The sequence below is a fragment of the Heptranchias perlo genome, chromosome 33 (genome assembly GCF_035084215.1).
Source record: "Heptranchias perlo isolate sHepPer1 chromosome 33, sHepPer1.hap1, whole genome shotgun sequence".
Taxonomy (NCBI): Eukaryota; Metazoa; Chordata; class Chondrichthyes; order Hexanchiformes; family Hexanchidae; genus Heptranchias; species Heptranchias perlo.
The window spans coordinates 26114732-26137041 of NC_090357.1; the positions used below are offsets into that span (position 1 = coordinate 26114732).

Genomic DNA, 22310 nt, shown 5'->3' on the forward strand with positions numbered 1-22310 from the left:
ATTACCCTGGAGTCTCCAGGAATTGAAGATTAATCTCCTGGACAGTGCTGCTAGCAAACCAGGAGAAAAATCATAATGGCATTAAAAATAATTAATGCGTTTAATGTGTTTTTTTCGCATTTTCTTTGAACACTTTTTTGTCTTATAGAAATATTGGAAATGGGAAAAGGGCTGTTTGACTGACTGACTGGGCAGGGCGGTTGGAGGCTGGAGGTCTTGTGAGGAAACCTCCAGGAATACCAGAGTTGGCAACCCTATCTCCAGCACTGGCTTTGAGTCAGATGGCACTAATGCAGAGAGCACCCGTGCTGTACCTGCCCTGGGAGTGTTTGATGGGACAGTGTAGAGGGAGCTTTACTCTGTATCTAACCCGTGCTGTACCTGCCCTGGGAGTGTTTGATGGGACAGTGTAGAGGGAGCTTTACTCTGTATCTAACCCGTGCTGTACCTGCCCTGGGAGTGTTTGATGGGACAGTGTAGAGAGAGCTCATCCCTCAGTAGTGTACTGGAGTGTGAACTTGGATTTTATGCTCACGTCTCAGGAATGGGGCTTGAACCCACAATTTTCTGACTCGGAGGCAAGCGTGTTACCACTGAACCACGCTGTCTTCCTTTACTGTTTATTTATATATTTAACTCCCACCAGTCTCCTGCGGGGCTCATCGGAGGCCACGTCAGAAAGTGGTGTGGTGTGTGTGAGGTGTACATACAGACATAACACTTTCACTTAAGCATTTGGCCTTTGAAGATTTCCTTCTAAAACCATTCATTTTTTTTATTTGTGCCGTATCAGTAACAAAATCATAAGTTGTTCCTTTAATGCAGATCGGATTTTAAAAGGCTGGATATTAACACTAAGGTGGCGTTACATCAGCACGTACCAGTCGTGACACAGTAGAATGGCTTGGTGCATCTTGCAGGCTGCAGGAGATGTGTTGACAGGACACCCACGATAAAGTGGCTCTTTGCTGTCGTCTGATGGTTGGATCGTTTATACTTGTGAGTCCTGTTGACAATTTGAGTCTGGCAAATCTTAAAAAAAAATAAGGACTTGCATTTATATAGTGCCTTTCACATCCTCAGGATGTCCCAAAGTGTTTCACAGCCAATGAAGTACTTTTGAAGTGTGGTCATTGTTGTAATGTAGGTAAATGAGGCAGCCAGTTGGTGCACAGCAAGATCCCACAAACAACAAATGAGATAAATGACCATTCAGTTCATCTGATTTTGGTGGTGTTGGTTAAGGGACCTCCTTTAAATAGTGGCATGGGACTGTTTACATCCACCTGAGGGGGCAGACGGGGTCTTCATCTGAATGGCGACATACGTGACAGCGCAGCACTCCCTCAGTTCTGCGCTGATGTGTCAGCCTAGGTTATGTGCTGGAGTCCTGGAATGAGGTTTGAACTCCTTCTGACTCAGACTAGAGCAGTACCAACTGAGCCAAGTTGACCTCCTAAATCCATACAATTTTCTCTGCATGTGGGCATTATGACACATGTAGTCTACAGTCCTGTACAATGCAGCAGTGATGAGGTTCGTAGTATTGCTGTGGTTCTGCGAACGCAAAAATCCATGTGCTCTTTAAGCTTGAATATCTCAAGGCTACTTTCAAAAGGGCATTAAATGCTTGAAAAGAGGAATATTAAAGGTGAGCGGGATTAGACTGGATGGCCCAGGGGGGGTCCCATAACATGACTGCCCTCTGCAGTGTAACCGATGATCTAAAAGGCCTCCTTCGCTCACGTGAAATGACATCCTGCCCTCACAGGGTGAAACTATTTTGAATGTTTTTTTCTTTTCAATGCACAATTGCAGCTGGTGTCCAATTATAACTTCCTGATTCTTTTTTTGTACTTACTGAAAGATATCTGTTCTGGGTCACCAGGAAGGATGTGTTTAGTAGCTTGGCAATTGCTATTAACTGCAACTTGTGCATTACATGATCTTTCAGCGTGTTTTGTAATAGTGGCCCAATGGATTTCCTTTCCCCACCCGAGCTTCGAGACCAGGCAGGTAACCATGATGTTCAGGAGGAGGCAGCACAGAGTCTGGTTCTGCCAAGATTGCCCTTACTCTGTGCATCACAGAGAATCGGAAAGTGTTGTCCTGTCCATCTGGAATCATCCGTTGGCTTATTTTAACTGAAAAATTTAAGTCAAGGCCCCCACAGTGCAGGGCACAAAGTTGAAAGAGCAGGAAGTCATGTTTTAGTGATGCTAAGTTTGGATTTTAAAAGGTTGTGGATTGTAGGGGGAGGGGAAGACGGGGTGGGGGTGGCGGAGGGAAGAGGAGTTCCTCACCAGGAAGGGAAGACTTAGAGGGGGAGAAAGAATAAGCAACAGTAGGAGATGGTGTGACGAGTATTAATTTTACCTGGGTTCTGAAGCACTAATTAATTTTACCTGAAAGTGTAGAACTTTTGTGACCTTCAGACCTGGGATGTGACTCGAGCGGTGGTACAGCTGATGGTTTCCTGGGGCTGCCTGCAGTCAGCGTATTGGGTGGGGCTTCAGACTGCACACTATCCTTGCTTCCATGGAGACGTTGTGCTTTCCCTCCTGAGAGTAGCAGGAGATGCTCGGCTCGTGAGGGTATGGGAGTGACGATCGGAGAGTGTGTCACCTGCGGGCCTGCTTTCGGAGGGCTAGCAGCAGCCTGGCTTCCCTCACACTTGGGTACATCCTTGGTGTATGATGACCCCATCGGAAAGGTATTACACACATGGAGTTGTAATAGTCACTGGCTCATGGGGAACAGATAGGCGTTTCTGCGGCCGCAAATGTGACTCCAGGATGGTATGTTGCCTCCCTGGTGCTTGGGTCAAGGATGTCACGGAGCGGCTGCAGGGCATTCTGGAGGGGGAGGGAGAACAGCCAGTAGTCGTGGTCCACATTGGTTCCAACGACATAGGTAAAAAAAGGGATGAGGTCCTGCAAGGTGAATTTAAGGAGTTAGGAGATAAATTAAAAAGCAGGACTTCAAAGATAGTGATCTCAGGATTACTACCGATGCCACGTGCTAGTGAGTATAGGAACAGGAGAATAGACAGGATGAATGCGTGGCTGCAGGGATGGTGTAGGAGGGAGGGATTTAGATTCCTGGGACATTGGGACCGGTTCTGGGGAAGGTGGGACCTGTACAAGTGTGACGGGTATACCCGAGCAGGACCGGGACCAATGTCCTCGTGGGGGTGTTTGCTAGTACTGTTGGGGAAGGTTTAAACTAGAGTGGCAGGGGGATGGGAACCTGAGCGGGGAGTCAGAAGGGAGTAAAGTTGAGAGCAGCAAGAGAGGGAAAGACCCAGGGGAAATTTACAATACAAATAATACAAACAGTTGTTCAAGAACAAGTGAAAGGGAAAAGCGTAGAGCAGCAGAAAGAAAGTGTACTTTAGGCACTACGAATAAAGTAAAAACTAGAAGGCGTAAGGCGATTAACCCAGCATCAAAGCTGAAGGTCAGGCTAGGGTGTGTGGCCCAACTAAGAGTTCTATATCCAAAGCACGGAGTATAAGGAATAAATTAAATGAACTACAGGTTCAAATTCAAATTGGAGGGTATGACATGAAAGCTATTACTGAGACATGGCTGCAGGATGGTCAGGATTGGGAACTAAATATACCGGGTTATAAGGTCTACAGGAGAGATAGGGAAAATGGAAGAGGGGGAGGAGTAGCCTCAATGATTAGAGATGAAATCACTTCAATGATAAAGGGGGATATAACGAGGGGTAAGCAGCCAACAGAGACCTTATGGGTTGAATTGAGAAATAGGAAAGGATCTAAGACTATAGTGGGAGTTGTGTATAGGAGCCCTGGCAGCAGCTCTGAAGTGCCAGACGTATAAATGCAGAGATTAGACAAGCATGTAAGAAAAGCATAATGGTCTTAATGGGGGACTTTAGCCTTCACATAGATTGGGAAAAGCAGACTAGCAACTGTCAGAAAGGTAGTGAATTTCTTGAGTGTGTCCGGGATAGTTTTCTACAGCAATATGTCCTAGAGGCAACAAGGGGGCAAGCCATACTAGATTTAGTAATGAGTAATGAACCAGATTTAGTTAACGGCTTAACTGTGCGTGAACATCTATCCAATAGTGATCATAACATGATCGAGTTCAATGTAGTGCTTGAAAGGGAAAAAAGTGAATCAGCTGCTAAGATTCTAGACTTGGGCAAGGCCGACTTCGATGGGATGAGACAGAGACTGTCCACAGTAAACTGGGTAAATCTGTTAATGGGTAAAACGACTGATGATCAGTGGGAAATGTTTAAAGAAACATTTAACGTGATACAGAATCAGTTTATACCCCTGAGGGGCAAGATCTCTACTTGCCAAAAAAAAACCATGGACAACTAAAGAGGTAAGGGACAGTATAAGACATGAGGAAAGGGCATACAAAAAGGCAAAAAATGGCACAGATCCTGGCGAATGGGAAAGATACAAAGATCAACAAAGGGTCACAAAACAGATAGTAAGAGCTACAAAAAGAGGGTATGAAAAGAAATTTGCAAGGGATATCAAAACCAATACGAAGAACTTTTATAGTTATATTAGGAAAAAGAGGGTGGTCAGGAGCAGTGTTGGCCCCTTAAAAACTGAAAGTGGGGATATTGTGATTGACAATGGGGAAATGGCGGACATGTTGAACAATTACTTTGCGTCAGTATTTACAGTCGAAAAAGAGGATAGCATGCCGGAAATCCCAAGAAAACTTATATTGAATCGGGGACAGGGACTCGATAAAATTAACATAAGTAAAGCAACAGTAATGAAGAAAATAATAGCACTAAAGAGTGACAAATCCCCAGGACCAGATGGTTTCCATCCCAGGGTTTTAAAGGAAGTAGGTGAGCACATTGCGGATGCCCTAACTATAATCTTTCAAAGTTCTCTAGATTCAGGAACTGTCCCTCTAGATTGGAAAATTGCACATGTCACTCCGCTTTTTAAGAAAGGAGAGAGAGGGAAACCGGGGAATTATAGACCAGTTAGCCTAACATCTGTTGTGGGGAAAATGCTGGAGTCTATAATTAAGGATAGGGTGACTGAACACCTCGAGAATTTTCAGTTAATCAGAGAGAGCCAGCATGGGTTTGTGAAAGGTACGTCGTGCCTGACAAACCTGATTGAATTTTTTGAAGAGGTGACTAAAGTAGTGGATAGGGGAATGTCAATGGATGTTATTTATATGGACTTCCAGAAGGCATTTGATAAAGTCCCACATAAGAGACTGAATCGAGGGAAAAGTACGGACTTGGTTAGGAAGTTGGCTGATCGAAAGGCGACAGAGAGTAAGGATAATGGGTAGGTACTCACATTGGCAGGATGTGACTAGTGGAGTCCCGCAGGGATCTGTCTTGGGGCCTCAATTATTCACAATATTTATTAACTTAGATGAAGGCATAGAAAGTCTCATATCTAAGTTTGCCGATGACACAAAGATTGGTGGCATTGTAAGCAGTGTAGATGAAAACATAAAATTACAAAGCGATATTGATAGATTAGGTGAATGGGCAAAACTGTGACAAATGGAATTCAATGTAGACAAATGTGAGGTCATCCACTTTGGATCAAAAAAGAATAGAACAGGGTACTTTCTAAATGGTAAAAAGTTAAAAACAGTGGATGTCCAAAGGGACTTAGGGGTTCAGGTACATAGATCATTGAAGTGTCATGAACAGGTGCAGAAAATAATCAAGATGGCAATTGGATTGCTGGACTTTATATCTAGAGGACTGGAGTACAAGGGGGCAGAAGTTATGCTGCAGCTATACAAAACCCTGGTTAGACCGCACCTGGAGTACTGTGAGCAGTTCTGGGCACCGCACCTTCGGAAGGACATATTGGCCTTGGAGGGAGTGCAGCGTAGGTTTACTAGAATGATTCCCAGACTTCAAGGGTTAAGTTACGAGGAGAGATTACACAAATTGGGGTTGTATTCTCTAGAGTTTTGAAGGTTAAGGGGTGATCTGATTGAAGTTTATAAGATATTAAGGGGAACAGATAGGGTGGATCGAGAGAAACTATTTCCCCTGGTTGGGGATTTTAGGAGTAGGGGGCACAGTCTAAAAATTAGAGCCAGACCTTTCAGGAGCGAGATTAGAAAACATTTCTACACACAAAGGGTTGTGGAAGTTTGGAACTCTCTTCCGCAAACGGCAATTGATACTAGCTCAATTGCTAAATTTAAATCTGAGATAGATAGCTTTTTGGCAACCAAAGGTATTAAGGGATGTGGGCCAAAGGCAGGTATATGGAGTTAGATCGCAGATCAGCCATGATCTTATCAAATGGCGGAGCAGGCACGAGGGGCTGAATGGCCTACTCCTGTTCCTATGTTCCTATTTCACTTACCCCTCCTGGAGGAAGTGTACAGCTCCCCATGCTGATCACTGAGATAGCATATTATAGGTCTGTGATAGTGGTGGAAACAGATTCAGTAATAACTTTCAAAAGGTAATTGGATAAATACTTGAAAAGTGAAATTTTCCAGGGCTATGGGGAAAGAGCAGGGGAGTGGGATTAATTGGAAAGCTCTTTCAAAGGGCCGGCACAGAACTCCTTCCATTCTGTATCATTCTATGATGTAGATGAGGCAGTGCATGTACCTCTGGAGGTTGGCAACGTCATAGGATAATGTGGTTCTGTTACCAGTTTCTGCAGGTAGGCCGTGATTGGAGTTAAGAGAAAATAGAAAAAAGAACTTGCATTTATATGGTGCCTTTCATAACCTCAGGACGTCCCAAAGTGCTTTGCAGCCAATGAAGTGCAGTCACTGTTGTAATGTAGGAAATGCGGCAGCCAATTTGTGCACAGCAAGGTCCCACAAACAGCATTGTGATAATGACCAGAAAATCTGTTTTTCGTGATGTTGGTTGAGGGATGAATTTAGGCCAGGACATCAGGGAGAACTCCCCTGCTATTCTTTGAAATAATGGTCGTGGGATCTTTTATGTCCACCTGAGAGGGCAGACGAGGCCTCGGTTTAACGTCTCATCCGAAAGACGGCACCTCCGACAGTGCAGCACTGATTATAAATGCAAATTGTTGTTGTTGAAGTGTTTTTTTTCATTCGTTCATGGGATGTGGGCGTCGCTGGCGAGGCCGGCATTTATTGCCCATCCCTAATTGCCCTTGAAGGCGGCTCACCACCACCTTCTCTTGAACCGCTGCAGTCCGTGTGGTGACGGTTCTCCCAAGGTGCTGTTAGGAAGGGAGTTCCAGGATTTTGACCCAGTGACGATGAAGGAACGGCGATATCTTTCCAAGTCGGGATGGTGTGTGACTTGGAGGGGAACGTGCAGGTTGTGTTGTTCCCATGTGCCTGCTGCTCTTGTCCATCTAGGTGGTAGAGGTCGCGGGTTTGGGAGGTGCTGTCGAAGAAGCTTTGGCGAGTTGCTGCAGTGCATCCTGTGGATGGTACACACTGCAGCCACAGTGCGCCGGTGGTGAAGGGAGTGAATGTTTAGGGTGGTGGATGGGGTGCCAATCAAGCGGGCTGCTTTATCTTGGATGGTGTCGAGCTTCTTGAGTGTTGTTGGAGCTGCACTCATCCAAGCAAGTGGAGAGTATTCCATCACACTCCTGACTTGTGCCTTGTAGATGGTGGAAAGGCTTTAGAGAGTCAGGAGGTGAGTCACTCGCCACAGAATACCCAGCCTCTGACCTGCTCTCGCAGCCACGGTATTTATATGGCTGGTCCAGTTAAGTTTCTGGTCAATGGTGACCCCCAGGATGTTGATGAGGGATTCAGCGATGGTAATGTCGTTGAATGTCATGGGGAGGTGGTTAGACTCTCTCTTGTTGGAGATGGTCATTGCCTGGCGCGAATGTTATTTGCCACTTATGAGCCCAAGCCTGGATGTTGTCCAGGTCTTGCTGCATGTGGGCTCGGACTGCTTCATTACCTGAGGGGTTGCGAATGGAACTGACCACTGTGCAATCATGAGCGAACATCCCCACTTCTGACCTTATGATGGAGGGAAGGTCATTGATGAAGCAGCTGAAGATGGTTGGGCCTAGGACACTGCCCTGAGGAACTCCTGCAGCGATGTCCGGGGGCTGAGATGATTGGCCTCCAACAACCACTACCATCTTCCTTTGTGCTAGGTATGACTCCAACCACTGGAGAGTTCTCCCCCTGATTCCCATTAACGTCAATTTACCAGGGCTCCTTGGTACCACACTCGGTCAAATGCTGCCTTGATGTCAAGGGCAGTCACTCTCACCTCACCTCTGGAATTCAGCTCTTTTGTCCACGTTTGGACTAAGGCTGAAATGAGGTCCGGAGCGAAGTGGTCCTGGCGGAACCCAAACTGAGCATCGGTGAGCAGGTTATTGGTGAGTAAGTGCCGCTTGAGAGCACTTTTGACGACACCTTCCATCACTTTGCTGATGATTGAGAGCAGTCTGATGGGGCGGTAATTGGCCGGATTGGATTTGTCCTGCTTTTTATGGACAGGACATACCTGGGCAGTTTTCCACATTGTCGGGTAGATGCCAGTACTGGAACAGCTTGGCTGGAGGCACAGCTAGTTCTGGAGCACAAGTCTTCAGCACTACAGCTGGGATGTTGTCGGGGCCCATAGCCTTTGCTGTATCCAGTGCACTCAGCCGTTTCTTGATATCACGTGGAGTGAATCGAATTGGCTGAAGACTGGCTTCTGTGACGGTGGTGGTATCGGGAGGAGGCTGAGATGGATCATCCACTCGGCAGTTCTGGCTGAAGATGGTTGCAAACTCTTCAGACTTGTCTTTTGCACTCACGTGCTGGACTCCGCCATCATTGAGGATGGGGATGTTTGCAGAGCCTCCTTCTCCCATTAGTTGTTTAATTGTCCACCACCATTCACGACTGCAGAGCTTTGATCTGATCCGTTGGTTGTGGAATCGCTCTGTCTATAGCATGTTGCTTCCGCTGTTTAGCATGCATGTAGTCCTGAGTTGTAGCTTCACCAGGTTGGCACCTCATTTTTAGATACGCCTGTGCTGTTCCTGGCATGCTCTTCTACACTCCTCATTGAACCAGGGTTGATCCCCTGGCTTGTTGGTAATGGTAGAGTGAGGAATATGCCTGGCCATGAGGTTACAGATTGTGCTGGAATACAATTCTGCTGCTGATGGCCCACAGCGCATCATGAATGCTCAGTTTTGAGCTGCTAGATCTGTTCTGAATCTATCCCATTTAGCACGGTGGTAGTGCCACACAACACGTTGGATGGCGTCCTCAGTGCGAAGATGGAACTTCGTCTCCACGGTGGTCACTCCTACCAATACTGTCATGGACAGATGCATTTACGACATGGTAGATTGGTGAGGACGAGGTCAAGTAAGTTTTTTCCCCTCGTGTTGGTTCGCTCACCACCTGCAGCAGGCCCAGTCTGGCAGCTATGATCCTTCAGGACTTGGCCAGCAGTGGTGCTACTGAGCCACTCTTGGTGATGGACATTGAAGTCCCCCACCCAGAGCACATTCTGTGCCCTTGCTACCCTCAGTGCTTCCTCCAAGTGGTGCTCAACATGGAGGAGGACTGATTCATCAGCTGAGGGAGGACGGTAATCAACAGGAGATTTCCTTGCCTATGTTTGGCCTGATGCCATGAGATTTCATGGAGTCCAGAGTCAATGTTGAGGACTCCCAGGGCCACTCCCTCCTGACTGTATATCACTGTACCGCCACCTCTGGTTGGTCTGTCCTGCTGGTGGGACAGGACATACCCAGGGATGGTGATGGAAGAGTCTGGGACGTTGGCTGAAAGGTATGATTCTGTGAGTATGGCTATGTCAGGCTGTTGCTTGACTAGTCTGTGGGACAGCTCTCCCAATCTTGGCACAAGTCCCCAGATGTTAGTAAGGAGGACCTTGCAGGGTCAACTGGGCTTGGTTTACCGTTGTCGTGTCCGATGCTGGGTGGTTCGTCCGGTTTTATTCTTATTATGACTTTTTGTAGCGAGATTTTACAACTTAGTGGCTTGCTCGGCCATTTCAGAGGGCAATTAAGAATCAACCACATTGCTGTGGGTCTGGAGTCACATATAGGCCAGACCGGGTAAGGACGGCAGGTTTCCTTCCCTGAAGGATATTAGTGAACCAGATGGGTTTTTACAACAATCCGGTAGTTTCATGGTCACCATTACTGATACTAGTATTTTAATTCCCAATTTTTATTTATTTAATTAATTGAATTTAAATTCGCCAGCTGCCGTAGCGGGATTTGAACTCATGACTCCGGATTTTAGTCCAGGCCTCTGGATTAGTAGTCCAATAACATAACCACTATGCTACCATACTGGACTGGATTCTGTGCTCAAGTTTCTGGAGTTGGAATTGAACCCACAACCTTGACCCAGAGGCAAGAGTGCTACCAACTGAGCCATGACTGACACTGGTGGCCAGTTTTGGTTGCAGCCAGCTGGGTGCTCGGCAGGGCTCTGCAGGCCAGGGATGGTGCTTTTCCCACAACCAAACTCAATTTCAGATTGTGCCAATGTCAGGCGGGATGGGGAAAAACTGTTTGAGCTTTGTCCCTGTCTTACTGACCATCTCTAAATGCACCCACCAATTCTCCTTCCGTCCCACCTCATCATCAGGGGCTGGGGCGAGTCTGCGACGGGATGTCCCACAAGGCCAGCCCGTGGAGTCCGCAACACGACTGCCCTCTGCAGTGTAACCAGTGATCTAAAATGTTTCCTTAGCTCAGGTGTACGTAAAAGATCCCATGACACTATTCCAAGAAGAGCTGGGGAGTTCTCTCCAGTGGCCTGGCCAATATATATCCCTCAACCAACATCAAAAAACAGATGATCGGTCATTATCTCATTGCTGTTTGTGGGACCTTGCTATTCAAATTGGCTGCTGCATTTCCTACATTACAACCGTGTCTACACTTCAACAGTACTTCATTGGCTGTAAAGCGCAATGTAAAGGTACAGCATGAGTTAGAGACAGAGTAACGCTCTCTCTACACTGTCCCGTCAATGTTCTATCGCATCACTGTGACATTTTGTTTCTCATCCTGGGGCCTCCGAGTGATTTAGTGCTGAATTAAAGGGAGTTTTGCACTGTGAACCAGTGTCCACTGGGAATCAGACTGACGACGGAGGCCTGATGTGTCGTTGTGACCGGCAGCATTTTAGTTGAAACCTACGTGCTTCTTTCTTATGTTGCAGATGAAGTCTCCATGTGACCAAACCATGTTTGGACGGCCGGATCTTCCGCTGGTGACCAGAACTGAGGCTTCGAGCAGGAAGTGTCTCCATTGTTTTGAATGATTAAATTGCCCATCCGTTTTGGCTGCGAGTGAGGGCCCCATACAACCAGCACCAGGATGGCTCGTAAGTGAATTTTGCTAAAATGCACAGATCTGCAGAATTACCCAAGGAAACTAAACGGTGCTGAGGATGAGCTTAACATGCGCTCAGGCACAGAGTCTGTGCGGCAAGCTACTGGTCTCTGTCAGACTGAGGAGAGCTACAAGCAGAGGGGAGGACAATCGCCCTGGACTGCTCCTGTGGGAAGAGGAGGAAGGGAAGAGAAGAACTTGCATTTCTACAGCACCTTTCACGACCTCGGGACATCCCAAAGCATTTCACAGCCATTGAAGTACTTTTGAAGCGTAGTCACTGTTGTAATGTAGGATACGGGGCAGCCAATCTGCGCACAGCAAGATCCCACCAATAGCAATGTGATAATGACCAGATCATCTGTTTCAGTGATGGTTGAGGGCTTAATATTGGGTCAGGACACCAGGGAGATCTCCCCAGCTCCTCTTTGCATAGTGCCATGGGATCTTTTATGTCCTCCTGAGAGGGCAGACGACCTCGGTTTAACGTCTCATCCGAAAGACGGCACCTCTGACGGTGCAGCACTCCCTCAGTACTGTACTGCAGTGTTAGCCTAGATTTTGTGCTCAAGTCTGTGGAGTGGGACTTAAACCAACGACCTTCTGACTCAGAGGTGAGAGTGCTACCCACTGTCATTGTCACCTCGCCAGGGATGGTGCGTAGTGTGGTGAGGCGACGCAGAGAGAACGAGAATAAAAAATAAACTACCGGGCAAACGCCGTAGGTTAATGTACCACCCAATGTGTTATACAGACCAGGCTGGTCCCAAAATCCCTGTGTCGAGCCAGCCGATATAGGACAAAGGTGCTATAATTGGTCTCGGTGCCTTCTGAGATAGGAAGGGGCAAATCCAGTCAAGATTCTTTCAGTGTCCTGTGGCCCCAGCTGGAGTGTATGTGTGCACTGAATGAGAACAGGCTCAGGCTTGGCTGTGAAGTTCCAGTGGTCGAATAGCGTGAATGGGTGAGGCTGTCGGCCGCGGAGCTGTGCCCCCAACGAGAGCCGGTACCTCGAGGGAGAATTAGGAAAGCTACCATCTAACTACACCGCTTCCTTTCTCAAATTTTCCGCAGGCTTCTTCAGGCGGCTCGTGGACTTCAAGAGGAGCAAGAACCCAAACGCCAACCCCAGACCGAGTCCCGACTCCAGCCCCCAGACAAGCGACAGGACAAAGAGCCCCCGCGGAGATCTGAGGTCCAGCAGCGCCTGCTCGCCGCCCGTCGCCGCCTCGTCGTCGTGGAAGCTCGACAGCCGTGCCCGGTGGAGTAAGGAGTACGACGTGTACGTCTGCCACACCGAGGACGATATAACGTACGTGCAGGACCTGGTGTCCTTCCTGGAGCTGCACCCTCACAGCCTGCGCTGCTTTCTGCAGCTCAGGGACTCGGCCCCAGGGGGCGCCATCTGCACCGAGCTCTGCCAAGCGGTCAGGAAGAGCCATTGCTGGGTTTTGGTCATCACACCGAGCTTTCTCAAGGACCCATGGTGTCGGTACCAGATGCAGCAGGCACTGTCTGAATCTCCCACTGCCAACGGGCGGATCATTCCCGTTTGCAAGCAGCTGGAACGGAAGGATTACCCAGAGGAGCTTCGCTTCATGTTCGGCATTGACGTCAGGCTGGACACGAACGGATTCCAAAAGATCAAACGCTCGATACTGTATTGTAAGTACCGCCAGTCGCTGTACAAAACCCTGACGGATTCCCTCAGCTCCCCACACGCCTGTGTTGCCTGCTAGTAGCTAAAATAAAAAAAAATATTCTCCATTGCAGAGGAGACTTACTAGAATGGCACCAGGGATGAGGGACTTCAGTTATGTGGAGAGACTGGAAAAGCTGGGATTGTTCTCCTTAGAGCAGAGAAGGTTAAGGGGAGATTTAGTAGAAGTGCTCAAAATTATGAGGGGTTTTGATCGAGTAAATAAGGAGAAACGGGTTCCACTGGCAGGTGGGTCGGTAACCAGAGGGCACAGATTTAAAATAATTTAAGTTAATAACCAGAGGGGAGATTAAGAGAATTTTTTTTAAGCAGCAGGTTGTTATGATCTGGAATGCACTGCCTGAAAGGGCGGTGGAAGCAGATTCATTTTAGTGACTTTCAAAAGGGAATTGGATAAATATTGAAAAGGAAAAATTTACAGGGCTATAGGGAAAGTACAGGGGAGTGGGACTAATTGGATAGCTCTTTCCAAGAGCCGGCACAGGCACGATGGGCCGAATGGCGGCCTCCTGTGCTGTAAGATTCTATGGTTTGCTGAGCCCAGTGTGCACCATCCACAGGATGCACTGCAGCAACTCGCCAAGGCTTCTTCGACAGCACCTCCCAAACCCGCGACCTCTACCACCTAGAAGGACAAGAGCAGCAGGCACATGGGAACAACACCACCTGCACGTTCCCCTCCAAGTCACACACCATCCCGACTTGGAAAGATATCGCCGTTCCTTCATCGTCGCTGGGTCAAAATCCTGGAACTCCCTTCCTAACAGCACTGTGGGAGAACCGTCACCACACGGACTGCAGCGGTTCAAGAAGGCGGCTCACCACCACCTTCTCAAGGGCAACTAGGGATGGGCAATAAATGCTGACCTCGCCAGCGACGCCCACATCCCATGAACGAATAAAAAAAGTTATGCACAGTCTTGGTAAGACGCTTACAGTGAGGGAGATTTTTTTTCCTCAGAAACCCATAGAATCTCTGCTCTGACTGCAGTGTGGCCCTCCTATTCTTCCTTTGCCCCCTCTGAGTGCTTCCCATCCTCTCCTGAAAGTTCTGACTCTTGCTGGGGTTGGTCGCTGGCCAGCCTCCAGTACCTCGCCCAAGTGGCGACTCATGGGTCATGCGTGAGCCTGAACTGCGAGTGGTGGCCAGTTATTCAGGCATGGAAGGCATCACAGTTGAGCCTGATCCTTTCCTCGCCCAACATCCAAACACGGGCATTTTCCAGCTGGTATCACTGGATAACGATCAGGAGCAGGAACCATGGCTTATTTTGCCCTCCCTAGGGACACTGAATCCAGTGCCTGAGTGCATTTAATTCAGGTCAGGCAGGCATTGTACCAAGGACCTTCCTGCTCTGTATGGCTCGGTACCACCCTCAGCAGTGAATACATCAGTTGGTGGAGAGTGGCTTTTCTTTCTTATACTTAGAAGTGGTCAACATTTGCTAATTGTGCCAATGACCACAGCCTGCCCACAGGGGATGGAATCCCCAACAACAACTTGCACTTGTGTTGCTCCTTTTAATTTAGTTTAAAAAATCCCAAGGCATTTCACAGGAGCATTATCAAACAAAATTTGACATCGAGCCATAGAAGGAAACATTCGGACAAGTGACCAAAAGCTTGGTCAAAGAATTAGTTTTAGGGACCGTCTTAAAGGAGGTGGAGAGGCGAGAGGTTTAGAGGGGGAATTCCAGACCTTAAGGCCTCGGCAGCTGAAGGCAGGGCCACCAATGGTGGGGCAAAGGGGGTGGATAACGCATAAAAGGTCAGAGTCAGAGGAGCACAGAGTTCTCAGAGAGTTGTTGGGCTGGAGGACGTTACAGAGATAGGGAGGGGCGAGGCCATGAACGTAAGGATGAAAATTTTAAATCAGGTGGACCGGGAGCCACTGTAGGTCGGCGAACATGGAGGTGATGCGTGAGCGGGATTTGGTTGCGAGTTAGAATCCTCATGCACAGCTTTAAGGGATAGCATTGGATTTAGAAACAAACTGCCACAAGTCCACTGGAATACTTTGAGAAGGTAATCAAACTATTGAGTGAAGGTTGTCCAGTGTATCGAATTTACTTTGATTTTCAGAAAGCATTTAATGAGGTTCCACATGTGAGTCTTTTAAAGAAGATAAAACTCATGAACTAATGGCAAATTAGTTGAACTGAAAGCAGGCTTGGCAGTAGGAAGAGGATAAAGGGCAGGGGGTCTTGTAAGTGGTTTTCTCGGGCATACCAAAAACACACCTCTTACTATAAGTTCATGAACGATGGGGATTATAAGGACATATCAGACTCAGACACACATTTTCTGGCTCAACTGTATTGTGTTTAAAAAGATTAACAATAACACTAGTAAACAGTACAACCCTGGCTTGTCCAATAAGCCCTATAGTGCTAAATTACCACGGCATAATAAGAGAACCCTCCCGTGAAATAAACTATCACAGGACCCCCCCCACCCAGCCAGCACTAAAACCCTCTAAGGTTTGGTTGGGACTTACAATCACCCCCTCACACAGCCACGTGGATTTGTGGATGTGTCGGCGCAGGCAATATGCTCACCCCGATTGCTCGTTGTTGCTCGCAGTTTCTTCCTGCACGTCTCGCTCCTGGTTCCGTACCGCCGACGCAGTATCCAAGTTCCAGTCTGAGTCGAGGTCCGTTGATGAGGGATGAAGAGCAGCGCTCAGCTTCTGGCGGTGTTCCATTGAATCGAGCCGAGCCCCCCTCGGGAGGCTCGCTGTAGATTGATGCCGAGAGCAGAGCCGAGCTGATACTGCTCGATGTATTGACTCAGGTGATCTGTCTGGAACCCCCCCCCGCCCGGTGGCCTGGAGTGACTCATAACCTTTGAAATCTTTGTGAAAAATGCTATTTTGTTTTCCCGCTCCCAGGCCTTGCACCTGGAGAGACAATGGGTGCTGATTACTGGGTGTCTGTCGTTTCCTGAGTTGATGGCCCCCATTAGCGGGTAAAGGGTTTCGATCTCAAACCGATCTTGTTTAACTGGCTTCTCTCCTGGAAGACAATGGCCCGGCCATCTCCTGCCTTCCACCAGGAGACTGAGTGTCTCTGAGTTACCTCTCGGGGTATTGTTCCCAGTAATCATGTTAAATGGTGATGATATCAATCAGCCTGGGTTCCCTTCCACCCAGCCTGTCAGTGTGAAATGTTCGTTTGCATATGACTGTACCTTAGTCAGTTAGCCTGGCTTGAAACTCCTGCCAGTCAATCCTGTTCTCTAAGCCACCTCCACAAGCTTGCCAAACAGTACAGTTCTTTCTTGGGGGGGGTATTGGATTTAAAATATGATTCATAAAAATGGCCAGAACAGTGGTGCTACAATCTGTCCTGGGCACAGTGTGTGTAGAGTTCCCCGAAGATCAGTTCTGGATCTGTCACACTTTTTATGCTCTTCATAACCAATACAGAGGAGGGTACTTTTTGTAACTTTATGCAGTTTGTTGATAACACCAAGCTATATAGAGACAAAGTCAAATACAACTTCTCTGGTTTCTATGTGTAGTGAAATCATAAACACATTGTTTTTGAACATGTTTACAATACTCCATCACAGAGGAATTCTTCTCCTGCAATCAGTGTAAGAGATGTTGATGGTGTTTCAAAGGATCTGGACCAATTAAATGGATGGGCTAAGAAATGGCAGATGGAATTTAACATAGATAATTGGGAGGTGGCATATCGTAGTAGGTACAGCACAGGAGGAGGCCATTCGGGCCATCGTGCCTGTGCTGGCTCTTTGAAAGAGCTATCCAATTAGTCCCACTCCTTTGCTCTTTCCCCATGGCCCTGTAAATTTTTTTCCCTTCAAGTATTTATCTGATTCCCTTTTGAAAGTTACTATTGAATCTGCTTCCACCGCCCTTTCAGGCAGTGCATTCCAGGTCATAACAACTCGCTACACAAAAAAATGTTTCCTCATGTCGCCTCTGGCTCTTTTGCCGATCACCTTAAATCTGTGTCCTCTGGCTACCAATACTTCTGCCACTGGAAACAGTTTCTCCTAATTTACTCTATCAAAACCCTTCATGATTTTGAACACCTCTATCAAATCTGCCCTTAACCTTCACTGTTGTAAGGAGAACAACCCCAGCTTCTCCAGTCTATCCACATAATTGAAGTCCCTCATCCCTGGCACCATTCTAGTAAATCGTTTCTGCACCCTCTCTAAGGTCTTGACACCCTCCCTAAAGTGTGGTGCCCAGAATTGGTCAGCTAAGGCCTAACCAGTGTTTTATAAAGGTTCATTATAACTTCCTTGCTTTTATATTCTCTGCCTCTATTAATAAAGCCAAGGATCCCATATGCTTTTTTAACAGCCTTCTCAACTTGTCCTGGCACTTTAAGATTTGTGTACCTGAACCCCTAGTGTCTCTCTGTTCCTGCACCCCCTTGCAAATTGTACCATTTAACTTATATCGCCTCTCCTCATTCTTCCTACCAAAATGCATCACTTTACACTTCTGTGTTAAATTTCATCTGCCATGTGTCTACCCATTTCACCAATCTGTTTGACCCCCTGAAGTCAGTTACTGTCCCCCACATTGTTTACTGCATTTTTGAGTTTTGTGTCAGCTGCAAACTTTGAAATTATACCCAAGTCCAGGTCATTAATATATATCAAAAGGAGCAGTGGTCCTAGTACTGACCCCTGGGGAACACCATTGTATACTTCCCTCCAGTCTGAAAAATAACGGTTCACTTCTATTCTCTGCTATTTGTCCCTTAGTCAATTTTGTATCCACGCTACCACTGTCCCTTTGTTCCCATGGTCTTTAATTTTGCTAACAAGCCTATTATGTGGTACTTCATCAAATGCCTTTTGAAAGTCCATATACACATCAGCCACATTACCCTCATCAACCCTCTCCGTTACTTCATCAAGTTAGTCAACATGATTTTCCTTTAAGGAATCCATGCTGACTTTCATTTATTAGCCCATACTTTTCCAAATGCCAATTAATTTTGTCCTGGATTATTGTCTCTAAAAGCTTCCCCACTGTTGGCCGCTAATCTATTCTTATATTCTCTCCTTGCTTCTCTTCCCTTTTTTTAGATCTGTTCTGTACTTTCAGTATTCAACCTAATTCTCTATTATGAACCTTACATATGTTTTAAGCCTCCTTTTTCTGTTTCATTTTAATCTCTGTATCTTTAGTTATCCAGGGAGCTCTAGCTTTGGATGCCCTTCCTTTCCCCCTCATAGGAATGTGTCTATTCTATACCCAACCAGCTCCTCATTGACGGCCTCTCATTGTTCAATTACTGTTTTGTCTACCAATTTTTGATTCCAATTCACCTGGGCATGATCCCTTTTTAATTCACTGAAATTTGCCCTCCTAAGCTTTTTCACATTTGATTTGTTCCTTGTCCTTTTCTACATCTATTCTAAACCTAATGATATTATGATCACTGTTCCCCAAATGCTGCCCCACTGAAATATGCTCCACCTGCCCCACTTCATTCCCCAGAACTAGTTCCAGCACTGCTTCCTTCCTGGTTGGGTTGGAAACACACTGTTCCAGAAAGTTCTCTTGTGCACATTTCAGGAATTCCTCTCCCTCTTTGCCCTTCGCACTGTTAATGTCCCAGTCTATATTGGGATCATTGAAGTCCTCCATTATCACTACTCTATAGTTCTTTCATTTTTCTGTAATTTCCCTACAAATTTGCTTCTCTATCTCCCTTCCACTATTTGGTGGCCTATAGTTTACATCCAGTAGTGTAATGGCTCCTCTATTGTTCCTTAATTCTAACCAAATAGATTGTGTCTTTGACCCCTCAACTACATCATCCCTTTCCAGTACTATAATAGTTCCTGATCAATACTGCCACCTCTCCCCACCCTCCCCCTTCTTTCTTTTGTTCCCTATCTTTCCTGAATACCTTGTAGCTAGGAATATCAAGTAACCAATCTTCCCCTTCTTAGCCAGGTCTCTGTTATTACCACTATATCATAGTTCCATGTGGCGACTTGAGCCTGCAGCTCATCAACTTTATTCACCATGCTACGTGCATTTACACACATGCCCTCCAAACCCATCTTAGGCTGCCTTGCATTTGCAAATAATTGGAACAGGAGTGTGAGACATGCATACCTGACAAAGGGATATCAACAAAAGTGGAGAAGGAAAAGGATTTTTGTGTAATCAGTCATTCTTAAAAGTCTTGAGTCAACAACGCTGATCAAAGGCTAAGAGACATCTGAAGGCCATTTGACAGCAGGTCAACAAGAATTTACTGTATAGATCACCGGTGAGGCCACACTTGATTATCGTGTGTGGGTTTGGGCAACTGACCTTCAAAAGATGTTGAGGCATTGGAGAGTGTTTAATGAGAAGTGGGAAGGATTGTGCTGAGTCAGTAGTTGTAAGTTATTGAGACAGACTTGGAACTAAACTTTATTAGGGAAAAGAGGATTTAAAAAAAAATTCGTTCATGGGATGTGGGCATCGCTGGCGAGGCCAGCATTTATTGCCCATCCCTAATTGCCCTTGAGAAGGTGGTGGTGAGCCGCCTTCTTGAACTGCTGCAGTCCATGTGGTGAAGGTTCTCCCACAGTGCTGTTAGGAAGGGAGTTCCAGGATTTTGACCCAGCGACAATGAAGGAATGACGATATATTTCCAAGTCGGGATGGTGTGTGACTTGGAAGGGAATGTGCAGGTGGTATTGTTCCCATGTACCTGCTGCTCTTGTCCTTCTAGGTGGTAGAGGTCGCGGGTGTGGGAGGTGCTGTCGAAGAAGCCTTGGCGAGTTACTGCAGTGCATCCTGTGGATAGTACGCACTGCAGCCACTGTGCGCCGGTGGTGAAGGGAGTGAATGTTTAGGGTGGTGGATGGGGTGCCAATCAAGCGGGCTGCTTTGTCCTGGATGGTGTTGAGCTTCTTGAGTGTTGTTGGAGCTGCACTCATCCAGGCAAGTGGAGAGTATTCCATCACACTCCTGACTTGTGCCTTGTAGATGGTGGAAAGGCTTTGGGGAGTCAGGAGCTGAGTCACTCACCACAGAATATCCAGCCTCTGACCGGCTCTTGTAGCCACAGTATTTATATGGCTGGTCCAGTTAAGTTTCTGGTCAATGGTGACCCCCAGGATGTTGATGGTGGGGGATTCGGCGATGGTAATGCCGTTGAATGTCAAGGGGAGGTGGTTAGACTCTGTCTTGTTGGAGATGGTCATTGTCTGGCACAAATGTTACTTGCCATTTATGAGCCCAAGCTTGGATGTTGTCCAGGTCTTGCTGCATGCGGGCTTGGACTGCTTCATTATTTGAGGGGTTGCGAATGGAACTGAACACTGTGCAATCATCAGCGAGCATCCCCATTTCTGATCTTATGGAGGGAAGGTCATTGATAAAGCAGCTGAAGATGGTTGTGCCTAGGACACTGCCCTGAGGAACTCCTGCAGCGATGTCCAGGGGCTGAGATGATTGGCCTCCAACAACCACTACCATCTTGCTTTGTACTAGGTATGACTCTAGCCACTGGAGAGTTTTCCCCCCGATTCCCATTGACTTCAATTTTACTCGGGCTCCTTGGTGCCACACTCGGTCAAATGCTGCCTTGATGTCAAGGGCAGTCACTCTCACCTCACCTCTGGAATTCAGCTCTTTTGTCCATGTTTGGACCAAGGCTGTATTGAGGTCTGGAGCCAAGTGGTCTTGGCGGAACCCAAACTGAGCCCAAGTGTCGCTTGATAGCACTTTTGACGACACCTTCCATCACTTTGCTGAAGATTGAGAGTAGACTGATGGGGCGGTAATTGGCCGGATTGGATTTGTCCCGTCCACAAAAAGCAGGACATACCTCGGCAATTTTCCACATTGTCGGGTAGATGCCAGTGTTGTAGCTGTACTGGAACAGCTTGGCTAGAGGCGCAGCTAGTTCTGCTGCACAAGTCTTCAGCGCTACAGCTGGGATGTTGTCGGGGCCAATAGCCTTTGCTGTATCCAGTGCACTCGGCCGTTTCTTGATATCACGTGGAGTGAATCGAATTGGCTGATGTCTGGCTTCTGTAATGGTGGGGATATCGGCAGGAGGCCGAGATGGATCATCCACTCGGCACTTCTGGCTGAAGATGGTTGCAAACGCTTCAGCCTTGTCTTTTGCACTCACGTGCTGGACTCCGCCATCATTGAGGATGGGGATGTTTGCAGAGCCTCCTGCTCCCATTAGTTGTTTAATTGTCCACCACCATTCACGACTGGACGTGGCAGGACTGCAGAGCTTTGATCTGATCCGTTGGTTGTGGAATCGCTTAGCTCTGTCTATAGCATGTTGCTTCCGCTGTTTAGCATGCATGTAGTCCTGAGTTGCAGCTTCACCAGGTTGGCACCTTATTTTTAGGTACGCCTGGTGCTGCTCCTGGGATGCTCTTCTACACTCCTCATTGAACCAGGGTTGATTCCCTGGCTTGTTGGTAATGGTAGAGTGAGGAATATGCCTGGCCATGAGGTTACAGATTGTGCTGGAATACAATTCTGCTGCTGATGGCCCACAGCGCATCATGGATGCCCAGTTTTGAGCTGCTAGATCTTTTCTGAATCTATCCCATTTAGCACGGTGGTAGTGCCACACAACACGTTGGATGGTGTCCTCAGTGCGAAGACGGGATTTCATCTCCACGAGGACTGTGCGGTGGTCACTCCTACCAATACTGTCATGGACAGATGCATTTGCGACAGGTAGATTGGTGAGGACGAGGTCAAGTATGTTTTTCCCTCGTGTTGGTTCGCTCACCACCTGCCGCAGGCCCAGTCTGGCAGCGATGTCCTTCAGGACTCGGCCAGCTCGGTCAGTAGTGGTGCTACCGAGCCACTCTTGGTGATAGACATTGAAGTCCCCCACCCAGATTACATTCTGTGCCCTTGCTACCCTCAGTGCTTCCTCCAAGTGGTGTTCAACATGGAGGAGCACTGATTCATCAGCTGAGGGAGGACGGTAGGTGGTAATCAGCAGGAGGTTTCCTTGCCCATGTTTGACCTGATGCCATGAGATTTCATGGGGTCCAGAGGCAATGTGGAGGACTCCCAGGGCTGCTCCCTCCTGACTGTATATCACTGTACCGCCACCTCTGGTGGGTCTGTCCTGCCGGTGGGACAAGACATACCCAAGGGATGGTGATGGAAGATTCTGGGACGTTGGCTGAAATGTATGATTTTGTGAGTATGGCTATGTCAGGCTGTTGCTTGACTAGTCTTGATAGCTCTCCCAATTTTGGCACAAGTCC

At 47.4% G+C, this 22310-nt stretch overlaps 2 protein-coding genes across 2 annotated transcripts in view; one reads left to right on the forward strand and one right to left on the reverse strand.

Annotated features, from left to right (window-relative positions):
• Window positions 1–22310, forward strand: part of tirap (toll-interleukin 1 receptor (TIR) domain containing adaptor protein) — a 30624-nt gene that overhangs the window by 4665 nt on the left and 3649 nt on the right. Inside the window, exons 2-4 of the mRNA XM_067971091.1 lie at window positions 826–999; window positions 11172–11336; window positions 12419–13009. Coding sequence (XP_067827192.1) covers window positions 11330–11336; window positions 12419–13009 — 598 coding nt within the window. The 5' untranslated portion in view covers window positions 826–999; window positions 11172–11329. The remainder of the gene's footprint in view (window positions 1–825; window positions 1000–11171; window positions 11337–12418; window positions 13010–22310) is intronic.
• On the reverse strand, window positions 761–21721 carry LOC137301544 (uncharacterized). Its single transcript, XM_067971090.1, has 2 exons — window positions 15623–21721; window positions 761–1032 (listed from the first exon to the last, which is right to left on the reverse strand). The coding sequence occupies exon 1, from the start codon at window positions 21698–21700 to the stop codon at window positions 20672–20674; it is 1029 nt and encodes a 342-aa protein (XP_067827191.1). The 5' UTR covers window positions 21701–21721; the 3' UTR covers window positions 761–1032; window positions 15623–20671.